Genomic DNA, 22,758 nt, shown 5'->3' on the forward strand with positions numbered 1-22,758 from the left:
CAAAAGAGACCTGGGCTATAACTGAAGCCGTAGTGGGGGGCTACGGAAATTTGCATCAACTGTGGCTATTTAACGTACATTGACATCTTACAACACACGGGTGCTTTTCTTGTCACTTACATCGAAAGAGGTCGCCGCGACTGGGCAGTCGCTCACCCTAACTGCTGCTGAGGCCACTAGCAATGGCGCTGTTCGTCTCAGCATTTGTACTGTGGTTATTGGCTTCAGCATATTTCGCACTGGCGCTAATGACCGCAACATAATCTGTTGGCATCTTTCGCTATTTTGCTTTCGGAAATAAATTCCCGCTTTCGAGGAAAAAAGCACACAGTAAGTGAAAATATGAATGTGTCCAATTTACTCTGGTATAAAATACAATTAACATTGATTGAATGTAGCAATGTCATGACTACGCAAAATGAAGTCCTAAATGTAGACATCAAAGTTTCAACTCTTGCCATTAAAATGCTAGTGAGTGTGCTACCCGAAAGCAAGACGCCCACAACATAAATGTTGTCCACGGAAGCACGCAGATACTAACCTACAAAGGTGAGATTGAGCAATGTTTCTTAAAGCGGAGGTCGAATAATGAGACCTCAAAATCTGCGCACAGCTCATTTAATTGAGCCCGAAGAGTTCTGAAAAGTTATGGATGCTAAATTTTTCCACCCAATGTTGAGACAAGGCTCATGAATATTACCATATTTTGCACACAGTGTTTCCCTCCACACGACCAACTCTGATCTAGGCCGAAACCGAGTAGCCAGATATGCATCCACGAGCCATTGCCGGGCGCAATGTTTTTCTTCGAGCGCGACTGCGCGCTGGCCACGCTCTCGGTGCAGCCAGGGGAAAAAGCTACAAATTAAATAAACGACAAAAATTCGAAAAGGCGCTCAAAGGTGTCAAAATGCTCGGAATGAAAAGCCAGAACTTGACGATGCTAATTAACCAAATTTAGAGTGTGTAATCGATCAATTAATAAATTGAAATAACTGGGGGGAAAAATCAAAGGTTAAACGCTGCTGAGCGCTGCTGAAACGAATGTGGAACGAAAGCTTTGGCTACAGACGACCGAGCGTTGCATCGAACACAACCTGCGTTCTATCGAACGCATCAAAGTTTACCGGCGTTGTAATAATAATTATAATTATAATAATTGGTTGTTGTTGTGGCTGTAGGAAGAAGGAAAAGAAAATGCACGAGCCTGCTACTGCCTCTGCAGCTGAGCCACCTCCGCTGCCTAGTGCGGACAGAAGAGATTGATTGATTGATTTATAGGAAGGGAAAGGTAGGTAACTGTCTCACTTGATTTCTGTGGACGCCTCAACCGCGCCGTAAGGGAAGAGAGGAAGGTGGGAGTGAAAGTGGAAAGAGAGAAAGAGGAGGCGTAGTGGAGGGCTACGGCGTAATTTCGACCACCTGGGGATCTTTAACGTGCGCTGACATCGCACAGCACACGGACCCCTCTTCGTTTCGCTGGCCGCCGAGGTCGGGTTCGAACCCGGGTACTCCGGCACAGTAGTCGGGCGTCTTACCACTGCACCACCCCGGCGGGGCAGGGACAGAAGAGAAAATAGGCAAGAAAGAAAAAAGAAGAGGGAGAGAAAGACGGGCGCCGCAACAGCAGCCGTCGTCCACCACCTAAACAGTCAATAATTGGTTCACAGGAAGGGCAAGACGCCGTACCCAACATGGTTTGCAAGCGCATGACAAAATAGGCAAGCGAAGTGGAATTGCACAATATTGAACGCTGAACATATAGCGGTTGCGCAATTTCAGTCGCAACTTTCAAAGAAAATAATACATTTTTTGCAATACCAGAACGTCACTCCTAAATAGGAAGAATTGCGACGCAGTATCTGTCACACTTGTTTCTGTGGGCACATAATCGCGCCGTAAGGAAAGGGAGCGAAAGTGGGAGCGAAAGTGGAAAGAGAGAGAAAGAGAAGCCGTAGCGGAGGGCTACGGAGTAATTTCGACCACCTGGACATCGCGAGGAGGTCCCTCAATAGGGCCCTGGTACGTACTCCCGTGATGGGGCTGGGACAGGTAGGTCACCGCCGCTTGCGGCGGCGGCTAGCCTGCAACATAATTTTCATCTGTTGTAGGCCGTCATTGCACCCGCCGCCGTTTCGGTGGCCGACGACGGCTGTTGTTGCGGCGCGCGTCTTTCTCTCCCTCTTCCTTTTCTTTCTTCTCTATGTTCTCTTCTGTCTGCACGAGGAGGTGGAAAAGGTACTCCCCTGATGGGCTGGGACAGATAGGTAACCGCCGCCTGCGGCGGGGGCTAGCCTGCCGCATAATTTTTATTTGTTGTAGGCCGTCATTGCACCCGCCACCGTTTCGGTGGTGGACGACGGCTGTTGTTGCGACGCGCGTCTTTCTCTCCCCCTTCCTTTTCTTCTCTATTTTCTCTTCTGTCTGCACGAGGCAGCGGAGGTGGCTCAGCTACAGAGCCAGTAGCAGGCCCGTGCATTTTCTTTTCCTTCTTCCTACAGCCACAACAGTGGAGGTGGCTCAGCTACAGAGCCAGTAGCAGGCCCGTGCATTTTCTTTTCCTTCTTCCTACAGCCACAACAGTGGAGGTGGCTCAGCTACAGAGCCAGTAGCAGGCCCGTTCATTTTCTTTTCCTTCTTCCTACAGCCACAACAGTGGAGGTGGCTCAGCTACAGAGCCAGTAGCAGGCCCGTGCATTTTCTTTTACTTTTTCCTACAGCCACAACAACAGCAACAACATCGCACGGAGGGTGGCTGTTCCTGGCTCTACGTGACTGGGATGGTAGGTCAACGCCGCTTGCGGCGGGCGCTAGCCAGCCACCAGGGGCCGAATCCACGGAAGAGTTCGCTTTGGAACGGTGTTGTTGTTGTTGAAAAACCTTTATTTCCACCGAGAAGAAGCTCCGTTTCGGACTCCCCGGCACGCAGGCCTGATGGAGCCTTACTCAGGAGCCTCGCGAACTAAGGTCTGGTGAATATATATTGTTGCTTCACGGCCTCAGCCGCCAGGCGGATGGCTTGCTGCTGCTGAGCGGGGTCCTCGCTTCGCAGCAGGGTCTCCCAGGCGTCTCTATCTATATTTTCTTTAGCTCCTGGGCTGTTGTTACATTCCCAAATAATATGATCTAGAGTGCCCCATCTCCCACATGTTATGCAATGTCGATCATTTTCATCTTTTGAAATTGTTGCATATACCCAAAAGGGACTAATATGATTGCCCCCTTGTAGCCTCCTCCATGCAATTGCCTCCCCGTTTCCGAGGGAACGGTATGGCGGCGGATAGACCCTTCTGCTTAGTTTATAGTGCTCTGTAACCTCTTTATACGAGATTAGGCTTTGCCGTGACGTCAATTTGACGTAGGCATTGGGGGAGAAGAATGGGATGAACGCTGGGGGCAGAGAACAGCCAATCGGCTTTGCTGGGCGGTCCCATCTCGGTTGCTCTGCCTTGGCGCGGGTCTTCTCCTCGGGAGTCGGAGGAAACGACACCCAGTTTTTCTCCGTGCCGACACGCACGATTGCCTGAGCGACGGCCAAACTTGTCCGGCTCACCGGCGACTGCCACCTGGAAGCCTCCGGTAGCGAAGAACCGCAGCGCGCAGAGTACTTTCCGCTCTGTTGTAAGCGCGCCTTTCCTCGTTGGGCCAAGGTGGGGTTTTAGCTCTTCGCATATCCCGCGTACAAGCCCCTTCGACAGTGTGAAGGGCCTTCGGAAGGCATCGTCAGGCATGTCGAAAGGATCGTCATGTGCGCGCGACCGCCGAAGCCACCGATCACATTCGCTGAGCACTGCGAACAACAGCGCGGCGACGGGGGGCACGTACGGCATGATTCTCGCGCTGAAGCGAACGTCACTTACCGAGTTCCACACACAGCGACCGAACGCGTTCGCTTTCATTTGATTGACATGTCTCGTGACGTCAACGAAATCCGTGGTCCCGCCTTCGTGAAATGGCGTCACCGCCAGCGGTGGCAGCACGCGACCAATGGAGCGAGGCAGCGAGAGAGAAAGCGAACGCGTTCCAAAGCGAACTCCCGCCACTGCAAAGCAGCAGTCCCCCAACTGACCTCGCCACAAGTCCACCACTTCAGCTGCAGGAACCAAGAGATGACTCTTTTCCCCCTCTACGTGGACGCAGTGGGAGCAGAGATAGGAGCAGGTCATCGTCCCAGAGACGCAGCTCGCGGATCAACTCCAACTCCGGAGAAGAAGGAAGACCTGCCAAACATTTGGCATGGAAGACTCCACTTACAGACAAGCAACGCCGAGCACCCGACCCACAGGTAAGGGAGCTGGCAGAGTTAGTCCGACAACTGCAACAACAGTTAGCTCAGTCTAACGCAAAAATCAAACAGCTAGAAACTGCAAATGCGCAATCAAAAAATGAACAGTCGTCTGTGGCTTGCGCTCGCCTTGAAGTCAGCCGCAATGAGGACATGGAAGTAGATCAAAACCGCCGCAACAAACGAAAGGCCCCTTCGGTACCTCGGCCAGATACAGATGACTTAGAGAGTAATTATGAAGAGAGATTTGCAAAAATAGACCAAAGACTAGCCAAGGTGGAAGAAACTATCCAGAAATTAATACCACAGCTTAACAAAGTAACTGACACAATGGAAAAGTTTCCGACTACTTTCGAAACTGTCCTAGCTAAACTCGACACGCTTACAACCAGGGTTAACGCACTAGCATCCCCTAGCAATCTGATATCTCCAACGCCAAATGCAGGCTCTTTGCCTCCCGCCAACACAGCATTCTCACGCCCAGCTGACGGTGCTTCGGCGCGTCCGTCCCCCAGCAGCATTCTCCGACCCAGCGTATTGCAACCCGCGCGAGCGGAACCTTACCCGATACGCGATGGCTAGTACACCTGTTATAGTGTGGCAATGGAACTGCAGGGGATTCCGAGCCAAGCGCAAGGCTCTGGAATATGCAGTTTTGGCCCAAACAAACAGGCCGGTAGTCATAGCACTTCAAGAGACGAATACAGAAGTAAAGCTTGCAGGGTATACAGCATACAATGAGAAAGTGTCGGCTGAGTGCCGGCCGATCACAGCTACACTTGTACACCGTAATCTAACTGCAAACCAATTAGATTTGGAAATACCGGAGGTCTCTCATACATTTATACAAATCCTGCCGAACAAACGAACAGAATCTCCCCTTTACATTCTAAACGTATATAGTCCACCTAAAGACAACAGCACGAAAATAGCCACACTCTTCCGTAAGGCGCATGTAGCCGCTCATAATGGAATGTTGCTGACTGTTGGAGACTTTAACGCACCCCATGCAGAATGGGGCTACTCAGTTAACAGTAGAAAGGGAACTAAATTATGGGAGACAGCCCAGGCGCTAGGGCATACCTTACTCGTCGACCCTGATAAACCTACGCGCATTGGTAACAGTGTAACCAGGGATACGTGCCCTGACCTTACCTTTGCCAGAAATATCCCCGATGCGAGATGGGAAAACCTAAATACAAACATAGGAAGCGACCACTATGTACTATGTACCACTTTCCGAGCTACGCATTGCAAAATGCGTCGCCAGGAAGTGAAGCACACGAACTGGGACGCCTTTAGATATGTCCGCTCGCAAAGGCCAGCGGAAAGTATAGTAGATTTAAGACAATGGACGGAGCGTCTGTTGCAAGACGCCGCAAACACTTCAAAAACTGTTGCCCTTGAGGACAGCAGCCCCAGTCCGGACGCTAAGCTAGTGCACATGATTGAAGCACAAGGAAGTATCCATGCTCGATGGCGTAAAAATAAGCATAACCGACGTTTAAAAATTCGGCTAACCCAGCTTGAAAAGGAAATCGAGGCTTACTCGTGGGAACTTAGCCGAGAACAGTGGCATCAGACTTGCGACCGCCTTAATGGGCAACTGGGCAACAAGAACACGTGGTTTTTACTTAGACATTTACTGGACCCTACGAGAACTAAGGCAGATTCCCACAAGAACCTACATAGGATCTCGCAATCTTTCCAAGGCACCGACGAAGAGCTCATGACCACTTTAAAAGATAAATACATTAACACCTCCCAGGATATACCCACGCCAGATGGGTACTCAGGATTGGATAATCCTCGCATGGATAGCGTCTTTACCGTAGCAGAGATTAGGGCTGCTCTTAACAAAATTAACACCACCTCGGCACCGGGGGAAGATTGCATCACCAATAAGATGTTGCGCAATTTAGAAGACCAGTCAGTAGAGGCTCTTACAGACCTCTTCAACAGGTACTGGACAGAGGGCAGCGTCCCTGAGGAATGGAAGCACGCTAAAATTATTTTCATACCTAAACCGGGCAAAAGACTCGAGATGGGGAACCTCCGCCCAATCTCGCTAACGTCATGTCTCGGGAAGGTAATGGAACACGTTGTCTTAAACAGGCTCCTTATGCACACCGATGCGGAAGGCACGTTTCCCCCGTCCATGATTGGGTTTTGAGCAGGTCTTTCGACTCAGGACATTATGTGGCAAATTCAACAAGACATTCTAGATACAAATCGCATAAGAGCCACGCGAACCATCCTGGGACTCGATGTGAGTAAGGCCTTCGACAATGTGTCACACGCTTCCATCCTCAATCACCTCTCACAGTTACACGTAGGCAAACGGACATACGACTACATCGCTGCCTTTCTGAATGCGCGTACGGCTACGCTCCATTTCGTTGACAAAGTTAGCGACAAAATTACACTAGGGACGAGAGGAACACCGCAAGGCGCCGTACTTTCACCTTTTCTCTTCAACATCGTTATGAGCGGCCTCCCGCGTCTGTTAGATGATATCCCACACATACATCATTCCATATACGCCGACGACATCACCATATGGACCAATTCTGGCTCCGATGGAGATATTACAGATTCATTACAACGAGCTATCGACACGGTACAGTCTTATGTGCAGGAAAACGGCCTTACCTGTTCACCGGCTAAATCAGAACTATTAGTTATAAGGAACAAACAAGCTTCACAGGTAAAGCCAGATTCTCGAGAACCTATCCAGTTACACATTGACAACCATCCGATACCCCCGGTAGCCACGATCAGAGTTCTCGGAATGTTGATTCAGAATAATACGCAGAACACAGAAGCTATACGCCGGCTACGCGTCACGGCGCACCAGATAGGTGGGCTGGTGAGACGCATTGCCACACGTCGCAGGGGTATGAGAGAAGCCGACCTGTGCAGGATTATCCAAGCCTTTATGATAAGCAGAATCATGTACGCTTGCCCGTACTATCATCTGCGTCGTAGGGACGAACATGCACTTAATAGCATAATTAGAACAGCATACAAAGCGGCCCTTAGTTTACCAGTATACGCTAACTCAGATCGACTACTGCAGTTAGGAATTTTTAACACACTATCTGAACTAATTGAAGCCCATAAGACAGCACAAGTGACCCGCCTGTCACGCAGCCTTGCGGGACGCGTAATTCTCGACAAGCTCCACATCCACCCCACTGAGGAGGTGTGCGCAACATCCCATTTATCGGCTGACATAACTAGTAGACTAGTTGTTAAACCAATAGCCAAAAACATGCTACCAGGTAGACATGATGCCCGCAGGAAGACAAGGGCACAGACCCTTGAGAAACAGTACGAGGACGATCCACAAGCAGTGTACGTGGATGCAGCTCAGCACATCAAAAACGGAGCATACGTGGCATGTATGGCCACTCCAAAGTCAACCTTCATTAACGCTATAACATTTCATGCTAGCTCCATATGCGAGGCAGAGGAAGTAGCTATCGCACTGGCCATCGCGGATCCCCACACCAAAACTATTCTAAGCGACTCAAAAAGCGCCGTTCAAAATTTCGCCAAAAATTCTGTAAGCGCACTCGCGGCGCGAATTCTGCGCAACCGATCTCTCAATCACAACATCAATCTCGTATGGGTTCCGGCTCACGCGGGTAACTCCGGAAACGAAGGGGTCGACCGTCTAGCCCGAGGCTTAACCAACCGGGAGACGGGAGATCTATCGGGAACGGACGCGCCTGTGGAGGCACCGCGCACATACGCGGAGGTAACAAACTTTTATCGCGAGCTAAGATGCACGTACCCCGCCCCTCACCCCGACCTCGACCGGGCGCAAGCCACGACACTCAGACGCCTACAAACAAAGGCCATTCTTAGCCCCTACCGACTATCGTTAATTACAAACGGAGAATTCAACCCTGCATGCCGGCACTGCGGTGACGGGACGCAGGCCACTCAAGACCATATACTGTGGGAATGCGCCAGCAATCCCCCTCCAAAGACACTCTTGCCAGCTCCCTCAGCGGAGGAATGGGACAAGCTGTTGGCCAGCCCAAGGAAAACTACGCAACTGGCCCTCGTCACGCGAGCTCAAGAGGTCGCTCCCGACTGGAGGCCACCCTAGACTCGCCCCAGCCCGAAATAATTCCTTTCATTTCGTGGCAATAAAAGTTGTTACCACCACCCCAGATTTTTACCTGTTGCAGGCCGTCATTGCACCCGCCATCGCTTAGGTGGTGGACGGTGGCTGTTGCTGCGCGCGTCTTTCTCTCTTCTTTTTTTTTATGCGAAGCATACTAGCCGCACAACTGAGCTCTTCCTTGCTGCGCCGCGCGTGGCCGCGTAGCTACCACTTGACCTACATCGGCGCACCACGTGATATGACGTCACAACAGCTGTGAAAGCTGAGGCTCAACTCGTGCGCTCGCTTGCGGACGCGCAGCCTCCGCCGGCGGCCTAACTCCCGCTCCTACCGCTAGGAGATACTGACGTCACGCAATTGTATAAAAGGCGACGCACTCGTTGAGTCAGTTGAGGGGGTGCTCTGCCCTGATGGGGCTGGTGCAGGTTGGTCACCGCTGCTTGCGGCGGGGGCTGGCCTGGCAGCAAATTTTTATCTGTTGTAGGCCGTCATTGCACACGCCATCGCTGGTGGTGGACGACGGCTGTTGTTGCGGCGCGCGTCTTTCTTTCCCTCTTGCTTTTCTCTCTTCTCTATATTCTCTTCTATGTGCACGAGGCAGCGGAGGTGGCTCAGCTACAGAGCCAGTAGCAGGCCCGTGCATTTTCTTTTCCTTCTTCCTACAGCCACAACAACAACGAGTCAGTTGAGCAGCGAGATGTCGGCCAGGGAGAGGGCGGCTCGCCAGACCGCAAAGCGCAAGTTACAAACAGCCACGGAAACGGGAGAAGAAAATATGATATAAGCGATGTTCAAACAAAGAGCCATTACTTTACTGATCATCATAGTGTATTTATTGGTTTGAGAAAAATAAAGGAAGAAGCAGAGTAACACATGAGTTGTTCTTGTCTATGAAATGGCTAACCAGGTATAGCCAGGTAATGTCTTGTCTATGAATGGCTAACCAGGTATAGCCAGGTAATGTTTAATTTTTTAGGCTAGTATGCTTCGCATCCTAGGCTTAACCATAAGCTAAGCCAGACCAATTTTTCTTCTCTACTTTCTCTCTTCTGTCCGCACGAGGCAGCGGAGGATGGGGCTCGGACAGGTAGGTCACCGCCGCTTGCGGCGGGGGCTAGCCTGCCACAGAATTTTTGTCTGTTGTAGGCCGTCATTGCAGCCGCCACTGTTTCGGTGGTGGACGACGGCTGTTGTTGCGAGGCGCGTCTTCCTCTCCCTCTTCCTTTTCTTTTTTCTCTATTTTCTATTCTGTCTGCACGAGGCAGCGGAGGTGGCTCAGCTACGGAGCCAGTAGCAGGCCCGTGCATTTTCTTTTCCTTCTACCACACAGTTGATATTTGCCAAGTATGGCTCGCTTAGTGGCCTGGTTAGAGCAATGTGATTCGAGTGACGACCTAAACAATGAAGATTATGTCTACTCCCCTTTATCCCCATCCATGGCCATGAGCCTTCCCATTCAATAAAGGACATTCAATCAATCAATCCTTTGGCCACAACAACAACGCTGACATCGCACAGCACACGGACGCCTCTTCGTTTCGCCTCTATCGAAACGCAGCCGCCGGCGGTCGGGATGTTATTGATTGGTTCACAGGAAGGGAAAGGCGAAGTATCTGTCACACTTGCTCTGTGAACACCTGAACCGCGCCGTAAGGGACGGGAGGAAGGTGGGAGTGAAAGTGGATAGAGAGAAAGAGGAGCCGTAGTGGAGAGCTACGGAGTAATTTCGACCACCTGGGGATCTTTAACGTGCGCTGACATCGCACAGCACACGGACGCCACTTCGTTTCGTGTGCTGTGCGATGTCAGCGCCGGCGGTCGGGATCGAACCCGGGTACTCCGGACAGTAGTCTGATCTTAACCCGACGCGGCGCGGAGAACGAAATTCGAAGGTGTAAAATTGAAAAAGGGGGTTTCAAAGCTGTCAAAGTACTCAAAATAAAAACCCAAAGTTTGGTTATGCTCATAAAATTATAGTGCCTAATCGATCGATTGCTTGAAATAAATTTAAAATAACTGAAAAATGCTTTCAAAGGCGTCAGAGTGATCAGAATGGAATGCCACTGTCTACTGATGCCAAGTATCAGTGTATAAAAAAATTAAAGAGCACTGCAGAATCTGCATTGGAGTAATGCGCGAAAGCACGAATGCTGCTGTTGGTTGCTCCTGGTTGCTTCTAGTTGCTTGGTGATTCTTTTTTGCCCATTTTAGTCTTTGGTAATTTCAAATTGCGCGCCAATCCCTTTCTATGCCCTTTTTCGGCTCTACTTTCGGTTACGTGACGTCACATAATTTACCGCACATTAATTCACTTCTTGTTTAGTCTTTGCTACTTTCAAATTGTGCGCCAATCCCTTCCTATGCCCTTTTTTTCGGCTCTACTTCCGGTTGCGTGACGTCACATCCTTGACGTCATATCCACTACGGCACCCCTTTCTCTTTTTCCGCTTTAACTCCCACCCTCCTCCCTTCCCTTACGCTCTGTTCAGGTCCACAGAATAAGTGTGGCAGATACTGTATGGAGGAGAAACGAAGAGGCGTCCGTGTGCTGTGCGATGTTGTTGTGGCTGTAGAAAGAAGGAAAAGAAAATGCACGGGCCTGCTACTGGCTCTGTAGCTGAGCCACCTCCCCTGCCTCGTGCAGACAGAAGAGAAAATAGAGAAGGAAGAAAATGAAGAGGGAAAGAAAGACGCGCGCCGCAACAACAGCCGATATGCCAGTAGGAATGAAGCGTTGTCCTTGTGTATGTGTGCGCTTCTTATGTTGTGTGTTGTTACATGCTCTGCTGCCTTCTTCCAAGAAATGAATCGTGGATTAGAGTCTTGCCGCGGAAGTATTTCACATCCAGCGTGCATTCAATGTTGAGAAACTGAAGTTTATGCCGTACCGTCCTCATGTCCCACGTGCTCGACCAGAAGGTCAGGTAGTGCTTAAATGTTTTACGTGAAAAGACTGGCAGTTTTAGTGAATTTGACCAGGCCAGGGATAATGAACAGAAGTATGTAGTACTGTGCTGGACTGCTTAATAACACGCAAATTATGTAATAGTGTGTCCATATACCGGCAATAAGTGACTACATATTTTTCATACATTGCGCAAGTTTGTGAACTTCACTTCCAAAAGAAAGACCTAATGAAGAAGCTAGCACACTTTGATGCAGCAACAGGAATTACTTTGACAGTTGACAGTGACAGGTTTCATCTGGTGTCCAATGCCGTACCACCTATTTACTTGAATTGCACAGCTTACTTGAACCAGGCCCGCAGGGCCATGCCGTTGTCCACCACCGAAGCGGTGGCGGGTGAAATGATGATACAAATCCGGTGGCATGCTAGCCCCGTAGGAATTTCATTTCTGCGAGATGCCGCCTTGGAAGCCTGTAAGAATGGTCACACACCAGAAACTCTTGTGCGGCATGTAGTGCGTGTCGCAACAAACGTCACTTTGAACAACTTTTGTAAAATGAGAAACGATCATATTCAAAGTGCAGCGCAAAAAAGCTGCGGACCGAAAAATGAAAACGCAGTGGTGCGAAAAAAAAAAAAAAAAAAAAAGACTCGAGTGTTAGTCAAGCTCCCATAAATTACCGAACGCAAAAAACCTGCAACAGACGCGCACCTAGGTGTCAATATAATAAGCAGCGGCGACAGATTAAACGGGAATGCCAGGCGGCCGAAAGCAACGGCGATTAGCGGCGCATGCTTTTTCAATGGGCGTCATGTTAGACGCGGCACTAGCTTGAGAGAGCCTATAATACTACTACTACTACTACTACTACTACTACTACTACTACTACTACTACTACTACTACTACCACTACTACTACTAGTAAATAATAATAATACACAAAGTAATATTTCTCTGCTAATGATTATTATTATTATTATTATTAGTAGTAGTAGTAGTAGTAGTAGTAGTAGTAGTAGTAGACGGCCGAATTAACTGGCTAAATATTATCTTCACAGTTTTAATTAATAGTAACAATAATAATTGGTTCACAGGAAGGGAAAGGCGCAGTATCTGTCACACTTGTGTCTGTGGACACCCGAACCACTCCGATGGCCTCCACTACGGCCCCTCTTCTCTCTTCCCACGTTAACTCCCACCTTCATCCCTTCTCTTACGGTGCGGTTCAGGTGTCCACAGACACAAGTGTGACAGATACTGCGTCTTTCCTTTCCTGTGAATCAATTACTATTACTATTAATAATTAAAACTGTGAAGATAATATTTAGCCAGTTAATTCACCCGTTACATACAGACAATTCAGTGCCAACTTGGTGAAACGAGTCTTCCTCTATACTACTACTACTACCACTTCTACTACTGCTACTACTACTACTACTACTACTAATAATAATAATAATAATAATACCAATAGCAGTAGTAGTAGTAGTATAGGCTTTCTCAAGCTAGTGCCGCGTCCAGCATGACGCCCATTGAAAAAGCATGCGCCGCTAATCGCTAGGCTGCTCGGCTCCTGGGGGCGGTAGATGCTAGTCGGAACAGCACGCTTTCTTCGGCTCTTCTGTCGTTTTGTCCTTTGCGGAGCCACCGTACCGAGCAAACCCAAATACGCGGAAGGGCCTTAGTGAAGAGGGTGTTGGTGTAAGAGTACACCCTGCACTAAAGAAGCGGGTGATGCCCTGGTCCCATGGACTGCAACATAGAGCTTCGCGTAATTTATGCAATTTTATTTTCCTACATTTCCTTCTGATGGCCCACGCGACTGACTTCTGCAAAAATATCCCCAATGGCCCGAAATCCTTTTGGCAGTCGACACGTCACGGGTTTTCTGTGACCACCCTTTGTATTAGATCTAAATATAGAATATATGCCTAAGTAATGGAAGAAAAATGGTGTTTAAGGTCATGATAATTACAGTCACTTGATCTGCCACTACTAATTTTAACATTCACTTCAGCAACAAGCATATAACGAAACTTAGTCATTCTTGCCGTCACTTTCTCAGGGGTTGCCGGCGTCTTCGGAACATTGCCTGCAGTCCTTCTGCAACGTTGGGAGGCTTCGTTCTCTCAACTTCGCAGGTGTCCAGAAATATCGCGTTACCATTTCCTGCCTCACTTTTGCCTTATTTCTCTTCCTTGTGATAAATTGAAGCTTTCCCTCGTCGATGTACAGGTTCGACCCAATGAACCTGCAAACCCAAAATTGGCACACATAAAATAGGTATATATAGAGAGTGGAGAAAAGAGGCACAGTCATCCATAATGAAAATTTGCAACGCTAAGATGCTTTCAAAACGTACTTCAGTGGTTGGTTATGTGGTTTAACTCCACAAAGTGACTCAGGCTATAAGAGACGCCGCAGTGGAGGGCCCCAGAAATTTATACCACCTAGGGTTCTTTCAACGCAGTGGCGTCTTTCATCCATAATGAAAATTTGCAACACTAAGATGCTTTCAAAACGTACTTCAGTGGTTGGTTATGTGGTTTAACTCCACAAAGTGACTCAGGCTATAAGAGACGCCGCAGTGGAGGGCCCCAGAAATTTATACCACCTAGGGTTCTTTCAACGCAGTGGCGTCTTGCTTTTCGCCAACTTCGAAAAGTGCCCACTGCAGCCGGAATTCGATCCTGCATCATGGGTTCAGCAGTCGAGCACCCTAACCACCTAATCACTGCAACAGGGTTACTTGAGCATTCAATCACATCATCCTTCTGAAATGCTTGCTTTAAGCGGTAACCGCACGAGGAGACAGTTGGCGACGACACGCCGCGCGAAAGCATCGCACGGCGGGCTGAGGACCGCCAAGCCACGGCCGCTCATTGCTGTCGCTCAGGTTCTGGGTTTTTAGTAAATTTTGCATGTTGCCCGGAATCAGATCGCGAGGCAGGCAATCGCAGAAGGCTTTGGGGTATTCAACTTCCATTCTGGCTTTTTTTTTTCTTTTTTTTTTTTTTTGCAATTGTGAAGTTTGTTTTTTTATAATCCCGTTTGGACGAAGGAAGATCCTGCAGACGATCACTTCATTTCGTCCATGCATATACGAGGGCATCAAGTCAGTTAATTGGTAGGGTAATAAGGGAAGATGAAGACTTTAAAGCGGCTAAATATTGTTAACTTTCGAAAGGAGCAGGAGGAAGTCACTACTTGCAATGCAAGTCTGCGTCGAGGCGTAGGAGCGCACCACACACCAATTTGGTGTGTTCATTAGAAACCGATGTGTTACATGCAATTTCATCAGTGTTATATCATACTTCATGCTGTCAAGTGTTAGAAATGGAGTATTAAACTAACTGTACTTCCTTAGACAGAACGCAGAGCAACGCTGAAAGCACGCCGCTCTGTTGCCGAGTCCAGTCGTTTCTGCGGTGTGCACTAGTGGCAACGACAGGCGTTAGCGCGTAGTCATGGCACGACGCATCGCCAAGGATTGTCGCTTCACGTGGTTACTACTTAAATGTTAGCTCCTTTAAATGGCTTAATGTTACCTCATTAACATTCGCCATCCAGCTTGACTTCAATGCAACTAACCCATCTTTTTAGCTCCTTGCATGCAGTGAAGTGGCCGACAGAAAAGAACTGAGAACTAACTAGACAGTGGGTGTTCGCTGGACATACGTCGTATGCATACACACGACAGCTGAGTAACAATGGGCAAACATTTTTTCAGAACTACTGATTTTTGGCTTTGACTAGTTATTGGTGCTGTTTTGTTTACAAATTCATGCTGGCCGTGTTCCTGCTAGAGGTGTGCACGGACTGAAATTTTCAGTCCAAGCCCAGCCTGGCCCAATTAACTCGACAGGACTGAGCCCGGGCCCCGGCCCGACCCGGTGCTTAGATTTCAGGAACGGACCCGGACTGTCAAGCTATAATTGCAGTTGAAGAGATGAAAAAGAAGAAAATAATGGTGATAAGTTTATCCAAGCTCCTAAATGAGTTGCCACCTTTGAAATGACAAATTTGATGAATGTAGCACAGGACATACGTAGAATTAACTAGCGGGGAGGAAAGGCGTATTGACGCCGAGAAATAACTCGGAAGCTCGCGCGTGGGAAAATGCTGTGCATATTCTAGACGCTTATCGCACTGTGGCCGTATTAGCACTTTCGCAGATGTTGCATGTGTTCGTGATCAGGGTGTCCGGTCCGGCCCGGCCCACCCGAGATAATATACCTGGCCCGGACCCGGTCCCGGTGAAAGAACTTCCGAGCGGTCGGTCCGCGGTCCGGGCCGGTATGGGCTTTCGGGCCGGCCCGAACCCGTGCATAGCTCTAGTTCCTGCCTTAAATATAAAGCAGGCTTGGGTGTATGGGATATCTGCGAATTTTTTCCAGGGGGAGGGGGGGGGGGGGGGGGAAGGGTCGTTACACAGCAGTGCGTCTCATCATGTAGTCCGCCATTCCCATCGTCATCCACGCCTGTCAAGCAGATAAGGAACCAACAGAAGGCATAGGCAAATCCACATCCATAGCATATAGTCTGTTTATTCTCCATGTCATTGGTCAGTTTGTTCAAGCCAGCGGTTGTAAGGCCTTTTTTCAGGCGCTGTTTCAACACGGCCCAGTTTGCACTGATGGCCTTTGTTTTGATGCCAAGAGTGCGACTCGGCGGCAGTCTTTCACAATGTAAAACAAGCTAGATGTTACAGATCAGATCTTTTTACCCTCACGCGCAGGCTGCTAGCGCGCTCCTGCTTTCGACTCCAGGCAACATATGTCAGGCGCGCGCGGAAAAGGTGCTGCAGGACTGTGGGTCATGCGCGGGTTTCTCGCGTTGAATACGTACGCGTGTTTGTGAGCAATCGTTCTTCAATGCTGTCATTAACGCGCTGTATCACTTATACATGTAAGTGTATGTTGTGCTTCACTACTCATATGTGTCTCTGTTCCAGCGAGTACTACAGCATTTTGAAGCTCACTGTTCTTTCGTTGACGCAATATACAAAGGACTAGGTTGCTAACTGTAAATCGCCGTTCATGCGCAGCTATGGCGTTTCTTTTTGTTGTTGTTTTTTCTGGGACTGCCCTTCGCATGTAATAAATGCACACGTTTCGCTTTTTTCTTTTTTAACTTTGAGTATCAGAGTGTAGAATTTCGGATTGGACTCCATGATGCGAGATGTAACCGGATCGGCGAGGTTGCATGCATGTTTTCAGCTACCATGTGGTTCGTCTTTGGCTTTCGTTTGCCGTTCCTTAACAGGAGTGTAACTCCGACTATAACAGACGCTTCGGCGAGTTGGTAATTCATGAGTGCAGACAGCGCAAAAAATAAAAAAAAAATAAAGACTGGTACCTAAGTCACCGTTATATTTATTTTTTTTTATTTTTTTTTTGCCGCTGTCTGCAATTCGACTAGCAATACAAACTGTTATTTCCTTATTTCAGAGAGAAGCCACCATGCAAAACGGTTGAGCGTAATAGCTTCTTGCTGTTAGTATCTGCCCGAGACACAACACAATTTCATTACATGCTATGACCTGGCTCAAACGGCTAAACAGCTCTGTCACACACACTGAAAGCATCGAAATAGAATATACTTGTACTCAGCCGCTACTGTCTTAATATTTGTTCAAAACATAAAAGAAATAGAGAAACTGTGTTGTGTCCTCCAGCGGTGGTTCTGTGGATAGGACTCTTCACTGCTGAGCCAGAAGACATGGGTTCGATCACGGAAGTTATATGGCCGCTCTTCGATGAAGATTAATGCATTTGTGTATTGTACGATGCAAGCGCACGTCAAAAAACCCCGGGTATTTGTTAATTTCCGGAGCACTTCACTACGGCATACCATATACTACTATTGGACGCTAAACTCCTTATACCACATGATAACTTAGTTGTCATGCTCTAGCTAGCATTTCTTTGCTGCCGTTTCTTTCTTTGGCATGTACGACAATGTACAGGGTCCTTCAAAATATGTGCGAACACGGCGAAGCGTGCCCGCGCTCCGCGAGCGTCAGCGCATCCGGCGCAGTCGCGCATCGAAACAATGTGGCGCATGCGCACGCTATGTGCGCATGCGAACGCTTCGAATATGTGCGAATATGCGAATTTGTGCGAATATGCGAATATGTGCGAACGCTTCGCCGTGTTCGCACATATTTTGAAGGACCCTGTACGTGCAGGATTTAAAAATAATGTATCATGCTTGAAATGCAGGCACTACGGTTTGATAGGCACTATAGATTTTCCAGGGATAAAATGAAACGATCCTAATGTGGCGGTGTTTATAAAGCGCAACAAAACTTGCCTGCTATTAGTCTGACGACTCAGATGAGCCCTGCGTGCAAACGACAGCACAGCCCAATTGGTGAGCTTCGAAATGGCTGGCATGATCAGGAAGAAGAGCTCATTGGAAGTGAAATTACGTGCGAGTCGTACACTAGAGTAATGCTTGCAATTGTTCACAGACATCTCCTCGTCAGTATAAGGCACCGAAACAGCAAACCCAGTTAACGTGAATGTTAAACTATATCACACTAATAACGAGTTGATTTTAACTCTACGACAATGCAAATAAACTTGCTCAAACACAATCGTGCAGTTGTGCATTTGCGAGTGGAGGAATAAAAAAAAAAGAAAAAAAGCCTTGAAACAATTAACCGGGACAGGCAAGCATTTCGTGGTCTGCCATTAGATCGTGGACGAGTGGAAAGCGATACTGGCCGACTTGGTGCGTTACAGCTTCAAAAAATGTGCCATCAGTAAGTAACAGCAGTGAACTAATTAACACATTTTCTATGATAACTGGCATCTTTATCTAGTGAAGTCAGTTTTAACGAAACCGCAAGTCAGCTTACCTATAGTAGTGAATAAGAGCTATACACAGCTGTCTGCATTTTTGCCTCCATTTTGCAACAAAATTTAGCAATTCAACACCACAGCCCAGAAACGTAAGCAGTTCATCATAAGTTAACCGCGCAAACAATGTAAAGGGAACACTAGACAAGAGGACGACAAGAGCGCACTGTTAACTTATAACGAATCACCAACAAGCCCAATTTGCCATTCCAAGTACTGCGCCAAGTGAAGTGGCGCTGTGGACCCTTAAGGTTGCTCAAGCATCTCCAGGTAAAAACCGTGCCAGTGTGCAGCTCTGAATCTCTATTGAAGTGTTTGAACATTTGTTTGTGGCTTCAGGAGAAGCAATGTACACCTGTGGGCAGAGAGCAGAAGTCCGGGACGCTGTCTTCCACTTCACCACACAAGGAAAATAAATGTGCTTTTTGCACACGGTCCACTTGGGTGTTAACCACGCGTGTCATAGTAAATGGCGCCAATTGTGTGTTAAGACAAGGCACAAATAAAGTTATCTTGACCGAGAGGAGTGCATTAGTTTACACTGTACAGTGCACAATGTTTTCTCTAGCTTCTATTCAAGCAGTAACATAAGTGTTTCTATGCAAGCCATAGACTTCAAAGGCTGGCATTTTACAAGTTTTTTGTGCAAAATGTAAGACTCCTATGACAGCTTATAGCACTGGGCCACAGCTGATAGGAAAGCCTACAAACGAGCAATTTTTTTTTTTTTTTGGACCAGTAGTTTTATTAATGCACCATATAGCAAATACATCTCTCATCTTTAAAATTTTCCACTCTCTTCTTCGAGGGTACTATAACCACATGTGGAGCTGTTGCCTTAGGCATGTGCCCTCAAGAATTCTATGCGGGACTATGTATAAACTGAAATTCACCTGCGAGGTTGACAGGCAACAGTAAAACACACTTTGTACATATACATACAAGACATGCAGTCACATGCAGCTAGCCGAGCCTAATGAGGACAGTTTATCCTGCAAAGCCTTCCTGTTGAGACTGGTAGAGAACTTGTCAAATGTACGTATATACAGGTAAAATGTAGCAGCAATGTAGTAACAAACATGCTGTTACAGTAGTCATGAGGAAGTGTTGAACAAGTTTTTCAAGTTTTAATGAGTGTAGCTCAAAACTAGAGGAGAAATAGTAGTGTTACTTCGTAGTTGCATCAGTATATCCATGCAGTGTTCGACTTTTCACCTGTTTTTTTTTTTCTTTTCGTGTCTGTGTGTGTTTAAAGCTGTCCACACTAGAGAATTCTCAACGCTGCATCGTTATTCTCAAGCCAATATAAAAACCGCGTCTAAAACTCTGCCTGCAATTTCTGTAAGACACACAGAGAGCTCCACAATGAGCATGCATGTTGCTAAAAAACTAGGGAAAACATGCTTTCCTTGAATCTTTTTCGAAAAAATTCTGCAAGATGTTTGGTGAGCTTCAAACACAAACAAAAATGAGTCATTCTTTGCACTCAATCGTTTCAGAATGCACTCTTTACACAATAGTCACAACCACTAGAGTGATTCAAGCATGCTGTTAAGCTGCTCGAGTAGCATTATCCAGGTACGCCCCCAAAAAAGGAGAAACGGGAGAACCAAACCTTGCTCGAAGTAAAAAATTATGGACAAAAAAATAATAATTTGGACTAAAAACACAATCTTCACAAGCCTCATCCTTCCAGCTTATGTATGCACATTTGCAGTCCTTGTGAGGGAAGCCTTTAATATCGCTCCACTAAAAACACCTATAAAATCGAGTAAGTGCTCAACAATTTTTATGCAGTCAAACATTAAAATGGTAATTAAACCAATTGTCGCGCGAGTTAGTGAAGTGACAGCAATGTCTTATGGCACTCAGATGAGTTGTAATACTGAAAGCTCACGCATTACATGCAGCATTTCATGTCGTTAGGCGATGAAGGCAAAATTGCTAATTCAGCGATAAGACAAGGACAGCCCCACTATTTCAGGATGGCAGCAAGAACAACGAACAGCTATTCAGCAGCGCAATGTGGCAAGTAAATGGGGACAAAAGAAGAGTAGCAATGTTCTAGGCACAGCTCGCACATAAAAAGCATGTTTCTCAAGAAAATGAACAGAAAAAAAAAAAATGCACCAAAGTTATGTATACTATATACATTACCAAATGGCATCGAAATTTCGTGACCTTTCACAACACAAAAAATAACGGAACCACTGTTCTCGGAGAAGACACCTGGCTCCGTCTTCACACAGTGTCCCGTGTATTACAAAAATAAATAGCACGTGGAAAACTTCCCAAGTTCCCGGGGTTGATAACTGGTCCCATGGTAGCATCTCTTCACATGTTTTGCCAAAGTTCCACGCTACCGCACACAGTCTGCACCGGTCACAGTCCGCACTGACCACTGAAGCCTTCAGAAGGCGACTTGAAGAGACCAGAGAGAACAGGGGGCAGTTTTGGAGGTGTTGTCAGCGCAAAGCTTTCACTCGGGTATAGAGTTCCTAGTCGCACACTGTTGCCCACTTTCAGAGAGCCAGCTACTATTTTTTAATAGGCGACACAATTGAGATCACTCAATCTTTTGCACGAACACATTTTTGTGTTCTGCCGACAGCTGCAGTTTCAAAAAGCAGGGTTTTTGTTTTCTTCAAGACGAACTGTTTTTTTTTTTCCTTCTGCTCTTGTGACTATTTGCTACCTGTAGTTATAGCTTTTGCAAACAGTAGCCTGTCTAGTATTTCTTTTCTGCACTTATACTCCAGCAAGCATCTTCTTCACCACTGTTGGCCAAAGAGCAATGTGCATTTATCTTTCTGCAGCCTTCATGGCTTTTCAGAACAGTTGCACAATACAGGCTGTCACAACACATTTCTTATAGAAATTGTGACATTTCAGCGACTTCTGGCAAAAAAAAAATGCGAAGTCTACCCACTAAGTCTCACAATAAATACTTTCGAATCGGAAATGCTGAATTACGCCTGTAAATTTCCAAACTGCAAAAGAATCTCAATGGATGACTTAACCGGAAAGTCTCTATCAAGATGGGCTTTAAAATTGTAAACTTCTCAGCTGTCCTCTGCGCCACTTTGGTCTACGCAGCTGAATGCCATGCCAACAGACAGCTTGACTTGACAGGATCATCACCGAGCAAAGTAAGGCTGCTCCCAGCCTGGTGGCATCCATGATGACCACAGCGATGCGCTCCGACCACACACACACAGCTAGACTCCATTGTCCCTAGACCGTTGTCTCACTCCGGCTACGATGGTTGAGCGGTTGCAGTTCCCGCTTCAGCCGGTCGTAGTCATTGTAATACTCGTGGTCGTCAGTGTCTTCATCCGAGCTGTGCTGTTTACGGCCAGTCACCGTGACGCCAGGCTGCTGGGGTGGCACAGCAGTGGGAGAGCCCAGAGGGCAGGTGTTGACATACTGGGGACCGGGATCACGTGACATCTGCATTGCTACCGGATGCGTCGGCCCATTACGGTTCATGAGGTGGTACTCGATGTTGTCGACGCCCTGCAGTGGAGGCTGACCATTGGGAGGCGCGAATTCAGGCACAAAGCTTCCGTAGCCTTGGAGGCGGGGGTCGAGACCATCAACACCTGCAGGCATTAGCAACAAGTAACAGCAATCAGTGAAGTGTAATCTGTCAAGCATTTTTACACATACCCTTCTGACTCTGCATAGTTCACTGCCTGTTTCAGTACTACTTCAGTACTACTAACAGTTAGCAGCGCAACAACCAAACAATATGCAGAGGCACATCTTAAAGAAGAAGTTTATATGCCATCTTTCTCAGCTATTTTCTTCTATGCTGACTGACAAATGGCAGACTGTGCACATACAAATCATCATCAGTTGCTAGTTTGTAAAATGGCACCTGTTCTTTGCCACTGTTGTCATGCATTAGCATAGTTTTACCATGTTGCCTTGCTATAAACTAGCCAAACATCATCTTTTAGAAAACTCAAAGAGCATCATCCAAGTGCACTTTCTCAAAATAATTGGACTTGGTATAAAATGCTATGACCTCAACTAGATCTTCAATGGTCTCAACTAGAGACTGGCAGTATTGCAAATAAATAACATAAAACAAGTCTTTGGTATCTCTTCAAGAACAGGCCAAGCTTTTAAAATTTAAGGGAACATTTAACCACCACCTCTAATAGTATGATGCAATAGCATTAGTGGGTTCGTTTTGCAGGCACTCTGTACCGCATGATAACTTTCTGATGCAGGTGGCACACTGCACGATAGGTGTGCTAGTACAGTGGACCTGTCCACTTGCCACGATGTTCCACATGCTAGGTCACAGACCTCCCATGGCCATGTAGCATCATGTAACTGCCCATGATGCTAGGAAGCTTCCCGCTTTCTTCCATGATGCAACTAAGTGCTGTGACATCATCGAATGCAGAATGTTTGACACTCATTACAACACTGCCAGCTGCACGATGCATAATATCACACGAATCGTCAACTGTAACATTGATTACAGAACTAAACTAATTAGCACACCAGATACACAACTGTCATTAAAATTATTGCAAGATAAGGTAA

At 47.3% G+C, this 22,758-nt stretch overlaps 1 protein-coding gene across 3 annotated transcripts in view; it reads right to left on the reverse strand.

Annotated features, from left to right (window-relative positions):
- Positions 1 to 18,915: 18,915 nt before the first annotated feature.
- Positions 18,916 to 22,758, reverse strand: part of Egfr (epidermal growth factor receptor) — a 213,004-nt gene continuing 209,161 nt past the window's right edge. For all 3 annotated transcript variants that reach the window (XM_084595088.1, XM_084595087.1, XM_084595089.1), the window contains one exon: positions 18,916 to 21,800. In XM_084595088.1, coding sequence (XP_084451214.1) covers positions 21,433 to 21,800 — 368 coding nt within the window. In that variant the 3' untranslated portion in view covers positions 18,916 to 21,432. The remainder of the gene's footprint in view (positions 21,801 to 22,758) is intronic.

Source organism: Amblyomma maculatum, chromosome 2, assembly GCF_055883805.1.
Source record: "Amblyomma maculatum isolate TAMU_Amacu chromosome 2, ASM5588380v1, whole genome shotgun sequence".
Classification (NCBI taxonomy): Eukaryota; Metazoa; Arthropoda; class Arachnida; order Ixodida; family Ixodidae; genus Amblyomma; species Amblyomma maculatum.